The sequence below is a fragment of the Harpia harpyja genome, chromosome 13 (genome assembly GCF_026419915.1).
Source record: "Harpia harpyja isolate bHarHar1 chromosome 13, bHarHar1 primary haplotype, whole genome shotgun sequence".
Lineage (NCBI taxonomy): Eukaryota > Metazoa > Chordata > Aves > Accipitriformes > Accipitridae > Harpia > Harpia harpyja.
The window spans coordinates 41,096,293-41,110,211 of NC_068952.1; the positions used below are offsets into that span (position 1 = coordinate 41,096,293).

The following is a 13,919-nucleotide window of genomic DNA, read 5'->3' on the forward strand; positions in this document are numbered from 1 at the left end:
GAATATTGAGTGGTGCAAGATCTCCATTATAAATGTGCTTTGGTGGTCTGATCCTTCTCTTCCTTCTCCCCTTGCCTGTTGTCCTGCTCTGGAAATCAGACGTAATTCTCCAGGCTGAAAAATATGCTGCACTTCAGAAAAATAACATGCCACAGTTGAGTACTGTGAACAAGAAGTATTTTTTTAGCAGGTCTTTGACAATTTAAACTATTTTTGGGTGCAATTGGCCAGTGATTGCACTGTGTAATGTGTTCTCCTGTTGTTTATAGCTGCTCTGAGCTGCGTCTTCTGCAATTTTGCCCATGCTGCAGGTGGGCAGAGGAGAGCGCCGTGCCAGGACGTCCCGGCATGCCATGTCGTGTATCATGCTGCAGTACCTGGAGCAGGAGCGCTGGTTAAACATCACGCTGTGTGCTCACGGGGCTGTCTGGCTTACCAGGACTTACCTGGTACGAGTCTTGCATGTAAATCAACGCCCAGCTTGAGAGCAAAAAAGATACGTTTTAGCACTAGAAGAGAAAAACGTGTTTCATCTTTTAACTGACTGCCTTCTCCCCTTTTCCCTTGTTTGAGATCATTCAAACTGCATATATAGTGTAAGGGCACTTCCTTCTGCTTGCAGCATTTTGGTAGTTTAAAGTGTAATTGTGGGTTTCTAGCTGAACTTTTTAAATTAAAGTTTACAGTTCTCCTTTTAACATATTGTTCAGTATTGTGTAATTTATTAGTAACACAAGAACAAGAAAATCAAACAAGAAGGTATTTACGAGAATCAGGCAAATTGTGTCCTTACCTGCCTGTTTCAGCTGAGTACTTTGCTAGCTTGAATAGTATCTTAATTTGATTTATTGTAATGGGGAACTTCTGGTTACTGGATGAATTCTGTAAAAGGAGATTTTTTTTTTTCTTCTTTTTTTCCAAATGGGAATGGGGATGCTTTGAAGATTTCTCTCCCATATTGGCAGGTCAGAAAGCAAATCTATCATGTGTATGTATCTGTATAGCCAGGCAGCAGGAAGTGAAGGCAGGGTCAGTAGCAATTACTTTCTTTTCTTTTATTTAGTTTGTATTGTTTTTATTTCATGCCTGGTTGGCACAGGGCCCATACTTGTCTTGGATTGTGTTGACTGATCAGAACCATCACTGTTGCTGCTTTCCTTATGCTCGTGGCACGCAAGCGCGAGGTGACTTGGTATTTTGGCACCCTCATGGCCATTGGGCAGCCATGGAGAAATCTGGACTGTCTGGCACTAATAATTGCCTTTTTCCTTCTAACTGTAGGATTTAAAATAACGTGGGTTTAGGGATATTAAAATGATGTATAAAGCACAAAGGTTGTGAAGCATTCCGTGGATGTTTCTGTGCTGCTCATTAACATCCTATCTCTGCTTATAGCTGAAATAGACTCTGGCCTTGTAACTCGTCCGGGTTTGTTTGCAGCTCTGGAGTCATGTCTCTCGAGATGGGAGAATATATTGGGAGGGAGAGAGCAATCCTCAGCTATTTAACTCGAACTGAATCTGATGGGGCTGAGGAGTCAGATCCACAAAAGCAAGTGATCTAGAAATCTGAACGTTTTAACACCTTTTGGCCTTTGTGGTCTCAGCAGTGAGGACTCCTGCTATTGCAAGGAAAGGGTCAGAATTCCTGTCCCAGCTGACATACTATTTTCTGCAGCTCACGCAAGCCTTCTTGCTCCAGTCTTGTCTACCTAATGTCAAACAAATCTGATCACTGTTTAGGTAAGATCATCAGAAAGATTTTTCTTAGTTGAGAAATGTATCATTCAGTCACTTTACCTTGTAGCAGGATTACCAGCAGACTATGTGTTTTCTTGTGTTGTAAGATCAGTTTATAAAAGAAAGAGCCTCCATTTTTCTGCTAAATAGCTGCACTTCAGGATCATCTTTAAGTCCTTTCCATCCTTTTTATCTATTGCCAGTAAAATGAGCTCTGCATCCGTATACCCTGTGGACTCACAACTCTAGATGTACAAAGGATTTGTGTCTGTCCTGCAGTGGCATTTTCTGTAATGTATGGTTCTTGAATGCACCTTTTACGTGGCTTATTCCACAGCCCATCATTCTGACTTAATTATTCTCTGTTTCCTATATTCCCATTGGACAGGGGTGTTATTGCTGTATCATCTAAGTGTTTTGTTTGAATTCCTGTTTGAAAACTCTGCCCTTGTTCAGAGTGTTTGTGAACACTGATTACAGGAGTTACAGTCCAAGGACGTGGTACTGGAAAATACTAATTCTGTTGTTTCTCGTCTAGCTCTTGATAATGTCTGTAGCTGACACTAGTTTAACCAGTTGAGGGTGATTTGCAGTGCTTGGGTTATTTTGCTGTTTCTGGATGGTGAGTTTGAGCAGTCCTGTAGTAGCTTTAATACTTCATATGATCAGAGGTGCCTCCAGAGTTTTCGGGGTATTTGGAAGGCTTCTGTTTTCTCCTGAACCATCATCTCAGAGCACAGCTTTGTGTCTCAAACAATTCACATGCTGTATGTCTGGTGCAGACCTGTTGGTGTGGGGGGCTTGGTCTTGAGTTGTTGGGGTTTTTTGGTAGTTGATTCCCATTTGGGTAAAACGCTTAGTGCTTGCAGTGCCTTGATGTGTGGTATTGATTGGTGCACCTGAAGGTGGCTTGTTCTGCAAAGCGAGTACCCTGAAAGTTGTCTGTTACTGCTATTAGACAGGACGAGACCCAGAAATCTGAAAGCCAGCTTGCTTCACTGCAGCTTGCCCAGTAGTGCAGTTGCCTTAGTTTTTCTCCCTAGGCCCTGATATCTGCCATGAGAGTCCTTACCTTCTGTTCCGTGTCCTGAATGTGGTGGGATGAGACAATGCTGAAGACTATTTTTTTTCCTCTTCTTAAACAAATGCAAAGCAAGCAGGGGGATCTGTGACCTCAAAAGCAAGTTTTAGTTCATTCAGATCATTTTGTAAATGAGCTGCTCTTCCTAGAGTTCAAAGGAAAAAAATATTACTCAGCTAAAGCTGTCAGAAGAGTAGAAGGTGTGTTACTGTTTTTTGTGTGGTGCTCCAAAGTGGCACCCCGCAGGGGTTATCCTGCTATCTAAACAAATAAAAAAAAATCCCCCACAATGCTTATGGTACCATTTAGAGAAAAGGGTTGTTCCATAGCTGCAGCTCCTGCTCACATCATATGGTGGCAGTGCTTTGAATCTGTCTGAACCTTACAGACCTGCACAGGCAAGGAACTGTGGTGCCTGTTGCCCGATTTTCTGATTTTGAGGCACAAAACATAGGCTTTCTGTATCCTTCCAAAATAACCATCTCAGGTGTCAGAGGTGTCTTTCAGACTAAATACGCAAAACCCGATTCTGTTCTCTAAAACTGTATTCACACCTAGAGGTATCTGGGTTGTACTGTTACTCTTAATAATAGGAAAAACATTTTTGTCTACTGAGGGAAATGCAGCGACCTTGGTACCTGCCCCGACTGTGTGCCCACATTACTGAAATGAGGAATGCTGATTTGCATGGCAAGACTCCTTTCTCTTTATAATACATTGTTCTGTAGTTGTTATCAACAGGTAGAAGGAATTTTGAGAGGTTTAGCTCATCCAAATGGTTGCAGCTTTCTCATCTCCATGTATCCAGCACCGTGGTGGTTCTGTGTGTGTGTTGTGCTTGCTGTTTCCTAATTTCCTGGTTGCTGCTTGTTAGGAAATGGCCAACCTCTGCCAAATGAAAAGCCCTCAGATGCACAAGGAATGTTCAGCTCTGAAAAAGAGAGGTTAGAAGTGTGCGATTGCTGAAGCAGTGTATTAGCTGTGGCATATAAATAAAAGGGTAAAGAAAAACAGGAGTGACTCATTCTCCTGTTGTTGTAGCAAAGGTGTTGGTGCTGTTCCAACCTTTCCTTTTTTTTATTCTCAAAAGTGGAGGAGCACCTGCTTGCTGCAGTTACCAGGCCAGTTGTGCTGCTGTCCTTGCCTAGGGCCCTGCTGAGTCCTCCCGCCGGGAGAGAGGCCTTTCTTGGGGTAGAATTCAGTAATTCAGCCATTCCTAGGTGTTAAATTGCCAGGGATCTCATTACTACTTCAGCAGCGTCAGTGGGGATTGAACTCAGGAATGGTTGTCTTAAGTTTAGTAGAAATCTGTGATGGTATAGAGGCAGTTTCTTCAAAACAGGACATGATTTATTGTTCCAGAAATTAGCTCACTTTCAAAGATTTTTTTTTTTTTTTTTAAATAAGACAAGTGGATTTTTTTCAACTTCACCTTTCCTCAAGTATGTTTGGCAGATTTCCCATACAAGAAAGATTTGCCATAGTTTACAGCCATGTGCATCTTCCTAGCCTGTCCACTTTTTCCTCCATTGATGGTCTTATCCCTGTTGACTCCAGAAGCTGGTGCCTTGGGCCATTGTATCTCTGTTGTTGTTTTACTTTTCCTGTTTGTTCTGTAACAAACCTCCTCTTCTAACTGAATTATGCATTCAGGTGAGTCACGCTGCACAATCACATGTAGTGTTCGGAGAAGATAATAGATATGTGACCATTTTTCCATAGGAGTCAGACCTTCCAATTAGCAGTTTGAGTTGTGCATGATATCAGACTCAGTACTGCATGAAAAATGTGCAAACCCAGAACACGGTCAAGGTGAAATAGACACTTCCAGCTGGCCAGCACTGAAAGCAGGGATGATTCTCATTTTCACTGCATCTGTTTCATTGTTTAAAAAAAATAAATCTGATGCATTGTCAAACCTCTTTTTAATTTATTTCGTGGCTGTTGGTATATGCACACGGATTCTGCTAGCATCTGGAAGTCCTGACAACGCAGAAATGTAGAGGTTTCTCTTGGAGATTTTAGCCCTCGATCTGTTCTCACTGCCACTGGCCTCCCTCTGAGGTATAATTAGCTCCAGGACTGCTCACTTAGGACATGCCCTGTGTTAGAAAGCCAAACATTACCTTATCTTTTCTCTCATGTCTTAGCAGATAGCTAAACAAATGGCTGTCCTTATAGAACTAAGCCTTGATAAAATTATGCACTAGTATTTGTTTGCACCCAACTAGAATATTGAAGAGTTTCTCAACAGTTTCACCACCCACTAAGGGTATCATGTTCCTCCTCTTTAAGCTCTTTGGGATAGAAACTGCTCTGTGTAACATACGAGGTTATATGTTGCCAGTGCTAAGTTATGGGAAGTGTTAGTGTTAATTTGAAGTGTTTCTGTGGGGTGGTGTGCGGAGTTGCTCTAAAGCGTTGTGCAGTAAAATGACAGGGCTGAATCCTGAAGGCAGCCCTGTTCCATCTGCGCTTGAGCACCGTTCATCTTGGAGAAAGAAATGAGAGCTCTTTATTGATTCCCTGAGAGATTCAGGGAGATGCCTGAAAATACTACCACAATAAATAATTTTGAGATGTGCTGGAAGGGTGTAGGTAGGTTTGCTTTCTCTGTTATTAGTAGGGTAAATGGAAATGGGCAATTTGTTGTTCAGATTCTCTTAACAAATGAGGGTGATGAGCCACGAGGCCTTGATTTTTACAGCTATGAGTACTTACGAAGTGCATCATCCTGGTCCTTGGCAGTTAATAGTTGCATCGCTCAGCTTAAAAGCTTTTTTATTTTTGCTTGAAATACCTGACATTCATCAAGTGACCTGAGGCATTCTTTGAGCCTTAGTCACTTAAAACACCAGGGCCCTTTGACTGCTGCAATGCATCTTCATTGCACGGTTGCATTTGTTAAAACACAGTGTTTTGGAGCCCTGACTGCATGCTGCATCTTCTTCCTCCCTGTTTTGCTGTAAAGTCGGCAAGCAATTGAGGAAAGCTAGCTAATGTCTACAGCTCTTTGAAGAGCAGAAGCTGACACGCACTGTGCAGCTGATGCCCAGTGATAGCATAGGACTGAACGCAAAGATTCGGGTGCTGCGTTAAAGAAGCGTGCACTGCATCTCATGTTACTTGCTTTAACGCCGCGTGTGCTAGGGGCGTGTGTGTTTACTGGCAAATACAGAAATCGATATTCCTTAGATATATGATGTTCGGGGGAAAGGAAAAATGGATCGTGGTCTCTTCCCACCGCCATGACGCCACGTCCTGGAGGTACACAGGTAACTACTTCTGGGGCCTGTTGCATGCTTATAGCCAGCAGGGACATAAACATCTCATTGCCTGCCCTGCAGTTGCCCGGCACTTGCAAAGCCTGGCTTTGGTTATAACATATGGGCGAATCAGTTGGGGGATGTTAAAATGGATGAATGTGCTTGGGACAAAAATAACTGTATTAAACATGTTGCAGGATCTCTGGCTTGGGGAGTCGGTAACCATAAGGCAGGAAGAAGGAATGTCTTGGAAACGATGTGTGCCTGGAGGATTTACAGCAATGCACATCCTTCATGATAAGAACCACCAGGCAGCAGAAAAGTTTGGATTGATCTTGTTAAGCCAAATACTCCATTTTAGATGTCTGAATCTGTGGGGTTATTGCTTGGCTGCTTCCCCCGAGCAATCGGGGCTGGCTGTGTACGCTCCTGCTTACTTTCTGGCTCTGCCATCTTGAGTGCGCCGAGCACAGCGTGCGTTTCCTCAATTTTCTGAAATGGGAACTGTCAGCGTGGCGAAGTCAAACTCTGTTGAACTAAACCTGCCTAGAGCTTATTGCAGCCCTTGGATGTAAAGAGCGTTGCTTAAGCAACCGTGTAATACAAGATCAATTCCACAGCCATCCCCCAGGGACTCCTTTTAGGTAGCTGTTACTTTCCTTGTAGTATTTATCATTTTAAAGATGATCACACATTGTTTATCTTCACCATGGGGAAAACACTGAACAGTGACGAGTTTTATTTGTAGCTTGTAGTATAAATTAGATTGATAGGTTGGGGGTTTTTTTCCACATTTTGAGCTTCACAGCTACTCTCAGTGGACAAGCGTCTGAGGCCAAGATTGTACAAAGTCGGCGCCATATATGGAGGAAAACTCACTTCTCCGTGTTTGATATTATTAAAAAATAAGCAATAACATGATGCAGACTTCATATGAGGCTGATGGATTGGCAATTCCTGCTCAGGACTATGCAGCCTGCGGTGGAGAGAGCTTTACTCCATGCCGGGCTCTGGTGGAAAGGAGTCTTCCAACTCTGTAGGTTGTTGGTCTGTAGCAAAACTTCCCTTGGAGCTTGTTGCTCTTGAGGGGGAAGGGGAGTGGAAGTTTTGCTAGTCATTTGTTGAGTTTGCTGGTTTCTGATAAATATTTACCTTCCCTTGTTGAAAAACACTTCTACCACATACGAAACAATGGTGTTGGGAGTCAGTTGTAGGATGTGTTGCATTATCCTCCAGTGCTTTGTAGTGTAGGAACTTCAGTTTGGGGAGATGGATCAAACATATGATATTGGTTTGGGGTTTTTTTTCCTGGGGACACAAACTTAATTCAACTTCTGTTTGCAAAAAAAATTGTCTAAGGCTTGTAGGCAGTGACAAAATAAGATGTCATGCCTGGAAGCTGGATTTAGAAGAACACTGAGATAGGATGCAGATTTCCATTAATAGGCATTAATTGCCACACTTTATTGGAGGAAAAAGCATAGGCATTGTTTGGGTCTTGGCTTCAAAGGCGAAAAAAAATGCGTGTGCACACAGGAGGAAAAGTGAAGTGATCGCCATCTATGCTGTGCTTGGAGTCGAGAGGTGGTTATGTGAAAAATTCAGTGGCAGTTTAGGCTTTTCGATATGCATTTAAGACACATCCTCCAAGCTGGGAGATAGCCGGTGTTTCAGGTTGTCATTCAGCCTTTGCAGTGCAATGTATGAGAGAAATTGGACCATGTGGGGGTTTTTTTGTTACTGCATAAAATACTTCGGGTGTACGAGTATGTGTTAATAGAATATGGTATGTGCAACTGTAGAAAAATCCTGGGATTTCAGTGCCGTCGTGCGAGGAGCAGATAAGAGCGATTCGGAAGGCTGGGAGCCGGTGCAGGAGGAGGTGTTTGACACTTGGGGCTGTCTCCTGTGACTCAGCAGTTCTCCTCCTAAAATGCCATCCCAGCCGCTGGGGTGCCCCCCTGGATGCAGAGTCCCCATCGGCTCCCCTGCTACCCTGAGCCCTCATCAACGTCTCCTTGCCTTCCCTAGGTGCAAAGGATGGGTTTCTTCTTTTTACAAAGAGCTTTCGGAGCTGTTCATTCTAAAAGGAGCCATGAACACAAGTTTTGGTTAGTTGTAATTGTCTTCAGTGGTATTTTCCTTCTCTGCTCACAGGACGCATACCTTTCTGTCCTGTAAGGCAGCCCACACGTGCAGCACTAGTGGGATGCCAGAACGTCTCCCTGTTTCAAATACTCTGCTGTCTCATGCTTTAGTCCTTATCTAGAATATACAGAGGACTTGCCTTGCATAATCGTTATACTAAATGTTATTTTTTTATCTTGGTTGAAAGAGTAGGTATTGCCCGGTGTTTGTAGTGAAATAATCCACACCTACTTGCTACCCCTAATGCCTGAACATCTCTGACTGTTGAAGCTGGGTGCTGGAGTAAGGCTAGCCTGATTTCTACCCCGTCAGCAGAGAGGAGGGGAGCTCTGTTGCCCTCATGGCAATATTAAAATGCGCTGAAAACTTAACATTGCAAACCTGGAATTCAGTGTCAGGGCAGCTTAACTGCTCTGCCACCGTGAGAGATAATTGAGTTAGGGCACAAGAGGAGAAAAGAAATCTGTTGGTGAGACAACCCTAAAAATTATTCCTAAAGGTTTTTCATCAGAGAAATTTATTTGTTTGGATTACAGCTTATCATGAATGTTGTTTTCGGATATTTGAGCACATTAAATTAAAAAATAAAATGACCATTCACAAATATGAAATAATGGATGAAAACTCCCAAGTTGGGACATCAGCTTTCCCTTTGAGGTGCCCTCGTGGGCTTTGCTACTGTGCCCCAAAATACTCCCCATCCTGCAGCCCCCTCTGCAGCTGCGTATCTGGGGATACCGTGAGGAAGAATTATTGAGTGAACTTCAACTTGAGAATAGTCTGGACAGGGACACTTGGGACAGCTGACACTGCACAGTAAGAGACAAGGTATTAAAAATACGTTTAAAACCTCGTGCAGATGCTTGGCTTAATCTAACGTGAATAGAGTGCATGTTTATTCCCATTGAGTTGCTGGATTCACACTCCTGGATAATTTGGACGAGCTTTTCCATGTGTGTGATTTCCCCCCCCCCCCCCCCCCCCCCCCAGGAAAACTGTGCTTTAATGACCACAGTGTCATTAATGGGGCATTTAACGGTGATATTGTGTGCTGTATCTCTTGGGCAGCAGATGGGCTATTTGGTTAGCATGGTTGGCTTTTTGGAGTTGTTTTGTTTGAGTCCCGGAGGTCGTGTGTTTCCTCTGGCTCCGAGGGAGTTAACTGTAATCTGCAAGAAGGCTGGCACGGATCACACACTGTGCACAAACAAGGATGTTTGTCATGGTGAGTGTCGCACAAAAGGAGCCATGGTTATTGCCACCATGTGACTCACAAAAAGTCGCAGGGAATTGGCGTTTCTCAGAGGTGTGAAGAAAGCTGACTGTAGGGAAACCCCATTCCTGAGCTTCTTGAAGAATTAATGCATGGTGATGTAAAACTTGTAAAAAAATAGGTACTTTTTTTCCAAAATTGTAAACTACAATTATTTGTAGTGCAATCAGCATTCCGGATCAGCGTTCAGTGCTTTGGTGTGGGACCATGGGCTGCAATGCATCGCTGTCCCACTGGCGTGGTGGAGCCAGGCTGAGCCGCTTCCCAAGGATTTGGTCCATCGTACACATGTGGACCGAGTGGTTGTGGTAGCTTTTCAAATTGATAAATGGTCGCAGGGATTTTGGAGGTTTGGGGGAAATGGTGTTTCGTCCTTGGGCTGAAGATGATACACATAAACAGGCACCTTCCTGTATGTAGACTCTGCCAACTGATTTTAAGTAACTGAAAGTGGATTTGTTATAAGAAATGACAGCTGCTGACCAATGCTTAACTGGAGTCAATATGGTTTATAATAGTTTATGGTTAATAATGGTTTATATTAATCTTAGATTTTTGAGGGTTTTCTGTGCAGAGCTTAAGTCTTTGGATTTTGCTTTTCTCAAAAACAAAACTGTATGTTGAACGGCTGTCTGGCATTTGGCAAAGTTCTGTAATTTCTCTGAAGTAATGAAGCTGTCAGGGCAACATTTTCCATGAAGTTGCTATTTGGGGAAAAAAAAAAAAAATCAGAGCTCTGGAGTATGGTACAAGGTAAGAGAATTTTTGCAGAGGGTACCCCTCTGTGTTTCTTCTAACAGTATGTTATCTGATGATCATCTCAGCAACAGAGCATCAGAACCTTCTGTGTGCTTTTGGTGTGGAATTGGTGCGCTTGTGTATAAGAAAGCTTTCAGCTGTGTGCTGATGTGGTGCATGAATCCGTCGGCTGACCCTGTTGGTAACTCAGCTTTTGCATAACAATCTGTCCTCCAAAAATAAATTAGGCAACTGATGCTATCCTCTTTTTTACAAATGCACAAAAGCACAAAAGTTATGGTATGCTTGTAATGATTTACCCCTGGAAACTTAGAATGTAGCCCTAAAGCAGTTGAAAATACCTGCTTATTAATCTAGCAGTAAGAACCTAAGGGAGTATTTATATCCATCTGTGAAGCCACGTTTTAACTAGGACACCTAAGATTTCACTGGGGGAAACCATCTGCCTGGATCACAGTTTATGGCAAATATTTTCCAGTTGTTTGAGCACACAGAATCTGCCCGGTAGTTTTATTTCCCTTCAAACGCGTTCACAGAGACACCGCTCAAAGGCATCCATCCTATTGTTCATTTTCTCTGTTCTGCTTTAGGTATTTTTGGCATGTGTAATGTGGAAGATTTAATGTGAGATCCTTCCAGCATCCTGGGATGCTGAAGTCTGTTATGGTGCCCTGCAAAGGGAATATAAACTAAGTTTGTGAGGATTTGACACTGTGTGACATAAAAGCTAGATGTGAGGATGTTTTTTTGCTATTTAAAATGGGTAGGTTAGGATTATCGCCATTACAGCGCAAGGTGTGTGAGGTTTTCCAGACCTCATCAGCCACGTGGTACGGTGCATTCAGGCTGGGTCAGCGCTGACCCTGGGAGTGGGTGCCTGAGTTTGGGTAAAAATTGGTGAAAGTGGGAAGACAATGTGGTACTTTGTCAGGTGTAAGAGGTAGCTGTGAAATTTCTCTACAGGTAATTTGGTAGGTTAAATGCATTTAGTTGATGGAAGAACAAACTACGAGTTGGAGTGTTTTCCTTCCTTTGCACAAACAGTAAAATTATCTATGTGTGTATGTATACGTATATATAACCTGGGTAAAACTGCTGCATAACTAAACTGTTAAACCTCTTGTTACTAATTGATTTGTTTTCCTGTATTCCAGAGCCTAGCCCAGCTAGAGAACCTGTGCAAGCAGCTGTATGAGACCACAGACACTGCAACACGGCTCCAGGCAGAGAAAGCCTTGGTTGAGTTCACCAACAGTCCAGACTGCCTGAGCAAGTGCCAGCTTCTTCTAGAAAGAGGGAGTGTATGTAAAACAATATAATTGTCCAAAATGTATGTTGGTATTTTGGGCATTGATAAGGGAAATAGCCCCAAGGTCCGGTATGCAGTCTTTATATTCCATATCCAGTATGATCTCACATATCTCAATTTGTGGGCAGCCTGTGCCAAAAAAATCATTGGCTCTGATGGCTAATTATGCTGCTGCAGGGGTTACTACAAAGGGTTGTCAATTCTAATGTCTTGTGGGCCTCGCTGCATTCTTCGCAGACTACCACCCAGACATGTCAAGCTTTAAGTTGAAAACATTATTATGGCAGTGGTATTTCATAGACTGTGGGAACCACTGCCTTCTCTATAGGCTTTGGGGAGAAAATGGTGTGTGCATAGAGGTTCATAGGGGATAAAACCAGCAGTGTTTCTTCTGGAATGTTTCCTTGGAAAATTGCCCCTGCTATAGTGTTGTCTTAATAATCCAGCAGTTCAAAACAGGGAAAATTAGATCATGTGCTTTAGAATTAGTGTTACAGAAAGGATGTAAAATACGCCAGCAGTAAGTCTTGCCTGACTTTTTTAGCATTCTTTTTAAGTGGCCATTTGGTTTTTACTTTCTATCAGCACAAATAATGTTTAAAATGGCTTTGCCACATGATCTTGGAAGATTTGACTTGCGGCAGAACGTGCATCCAGCTTTCATATCTATCAGATTGGAGCCTTGTTCACAAAAATAGGAAACATTAGACAGCCTGTTTGTTGTAAAGAGTAACTCCTCCAGGAGGAGGAGGAGGTGGCGGTGAAGGGAAGGGGAGAAGAGTGACACTTAACAGGCTTAGCAAACTTACACAAAGCAAATTATTTAACTTTTTGTTAAATTTGAAGTCCAGTGAATTCAAAACAAACTGATTTGAAGCTCTTCTGATGGGAACTAATAACTGGTTTATCTGAGGACAAATAATTTTATTTTTTTTTTAAAGGAAAGTTCCTAAAGCCTAGTTTCATTCTCTGTGTGTGATCCATTGCCTCTCTGACCCTTGCCAGAGGGTTTTTTTTTCAGTCCGGGATCTGACTCACTTTGTACCTGACTGTCCTTGGGAATGTCGGAATGAATAGGTTTCCTGCATCTTGGATACTAGGCTTTCTACAGTGCTATATATTACAGAAATTAGCATGCAAAATGCTTGTCATCTCCCTGGCTGTAATTTATGGAATCGGGTGCAGCCAGGGGTTTTAGGTGGTTGAATGCCATCATTTGTGTCCCTGAATTAGATTACAGTTCAGTAGTCTGTGTGCTGTTCTGTAAGAAATAAATTTTAACCTGTATTTAGTAATCAAGCGGAAGTTGTAAGTACTTCTTAATGTATAGTAATGTACTCCTATGGCTCAGAGGACTAGTTGTCTTTTTCAGGCATGGCGTTTAAGGTAACTTCATGCAGTTTGACTATGTTTGCAGTTTTATTCCTGCCTTCAGTGGCAGTTCTGTTGTCTTCCACTCTTTAAAAGCTTTTCCTTTCTTTCTTAAACACTTTCTTCAAGTATTTGGTTTACTTTAGTGTCTATAAAAACATAGTGTAAATGCTATGTAGAGTATTTAGACTTACCAATTAAATTAATGCTTTAAACTCGAATTTCCAGAGAGCAATTACCTTAAAATCCAGCATTGCTGCTTGATCTTCTGAAGTGTGCGGTAAACTTCTGTTTGTGGTTTGTTGTTTTTGTTTTTTTTTTTTTTTCTTTACAGTCATCCTACTCCCAGTTATTGGCAGCTACATGCCTTACAAAACTCGTGTCACGCACAAACAACCCTTTACCATTGGAACAACGAATAGATATTCGTAAGTACAAGACTTAATTTTTTCTAACCAAACTAATGTGAATGCTTGTTGTATGGACTTTCATCCACAGGTGGGAGGTTTTCTGCAAGCTACTGTGCTTTACAGTTTGGGCATCCTAAGGTACAGGATGCCCAAAAGGCAAAAAAATGTTTCTCTTAGCTGGCATTTTCACCTATATCATTAGCTAACAGAGTTCAAGGCTAAATGTACAGAATTTTTCCAGATGGAAGGGAATGACAACTCGGTGGGCTTGTGAATAAACCAGTTGCATTTTATAAATTTCTTTTGGAGTATAAAATATGCATGGTGCTTGCCTCTTCTGAGGATGTGGTTTCAAAACTGAAAATCCTTTATGGGTCTCTGAAATACTGTTTAGAGTATTTCTTAAGGGAACAGCCTGTCACAGTGCTCTTTCCTGGAGAATGGCTGATACTTCCTTTCCTCCGAGGAAGGAGTCTGAATGCCATTCAGTCTGCTTGCTTTTCTATAAGTGATGTGGTAGATGATCATCCCCGAGGAAAGGTCTTGAAATATTTTCAGCTTTT

At 42.3% G+C, this 13,919-nt stretch overlaps 1 protein-coding gene across 2 annotated transcripts in view; it reads left to right on the plus strand.

Annotated features, from left to right (window-relative positions):
• XPO7 (exportin 7) overlaps positions 1 to 13,919 on the plus strand; it is a 50,019-nt gene that overhangs the window by 6,051 nt on the left and 30,049 nt on the right. For both annotated transcript variants that reach the window (XM_052805341.1, XM_052805342.1), the window contains exons 2-3: positions 11,421 to 11,567; positions 13,281 to 13,374. In XM_052805341.1, the coding sequence (XP_052661301.1) occupies positions 11,421 to 11,567; positions 13,281 to 13,374 (241 nt within the window). The remainder of the gene's footprint in view (positions 1 to 11,420; positions 11,568 to 13,280; positions 13,375 to 13,919) is intronic.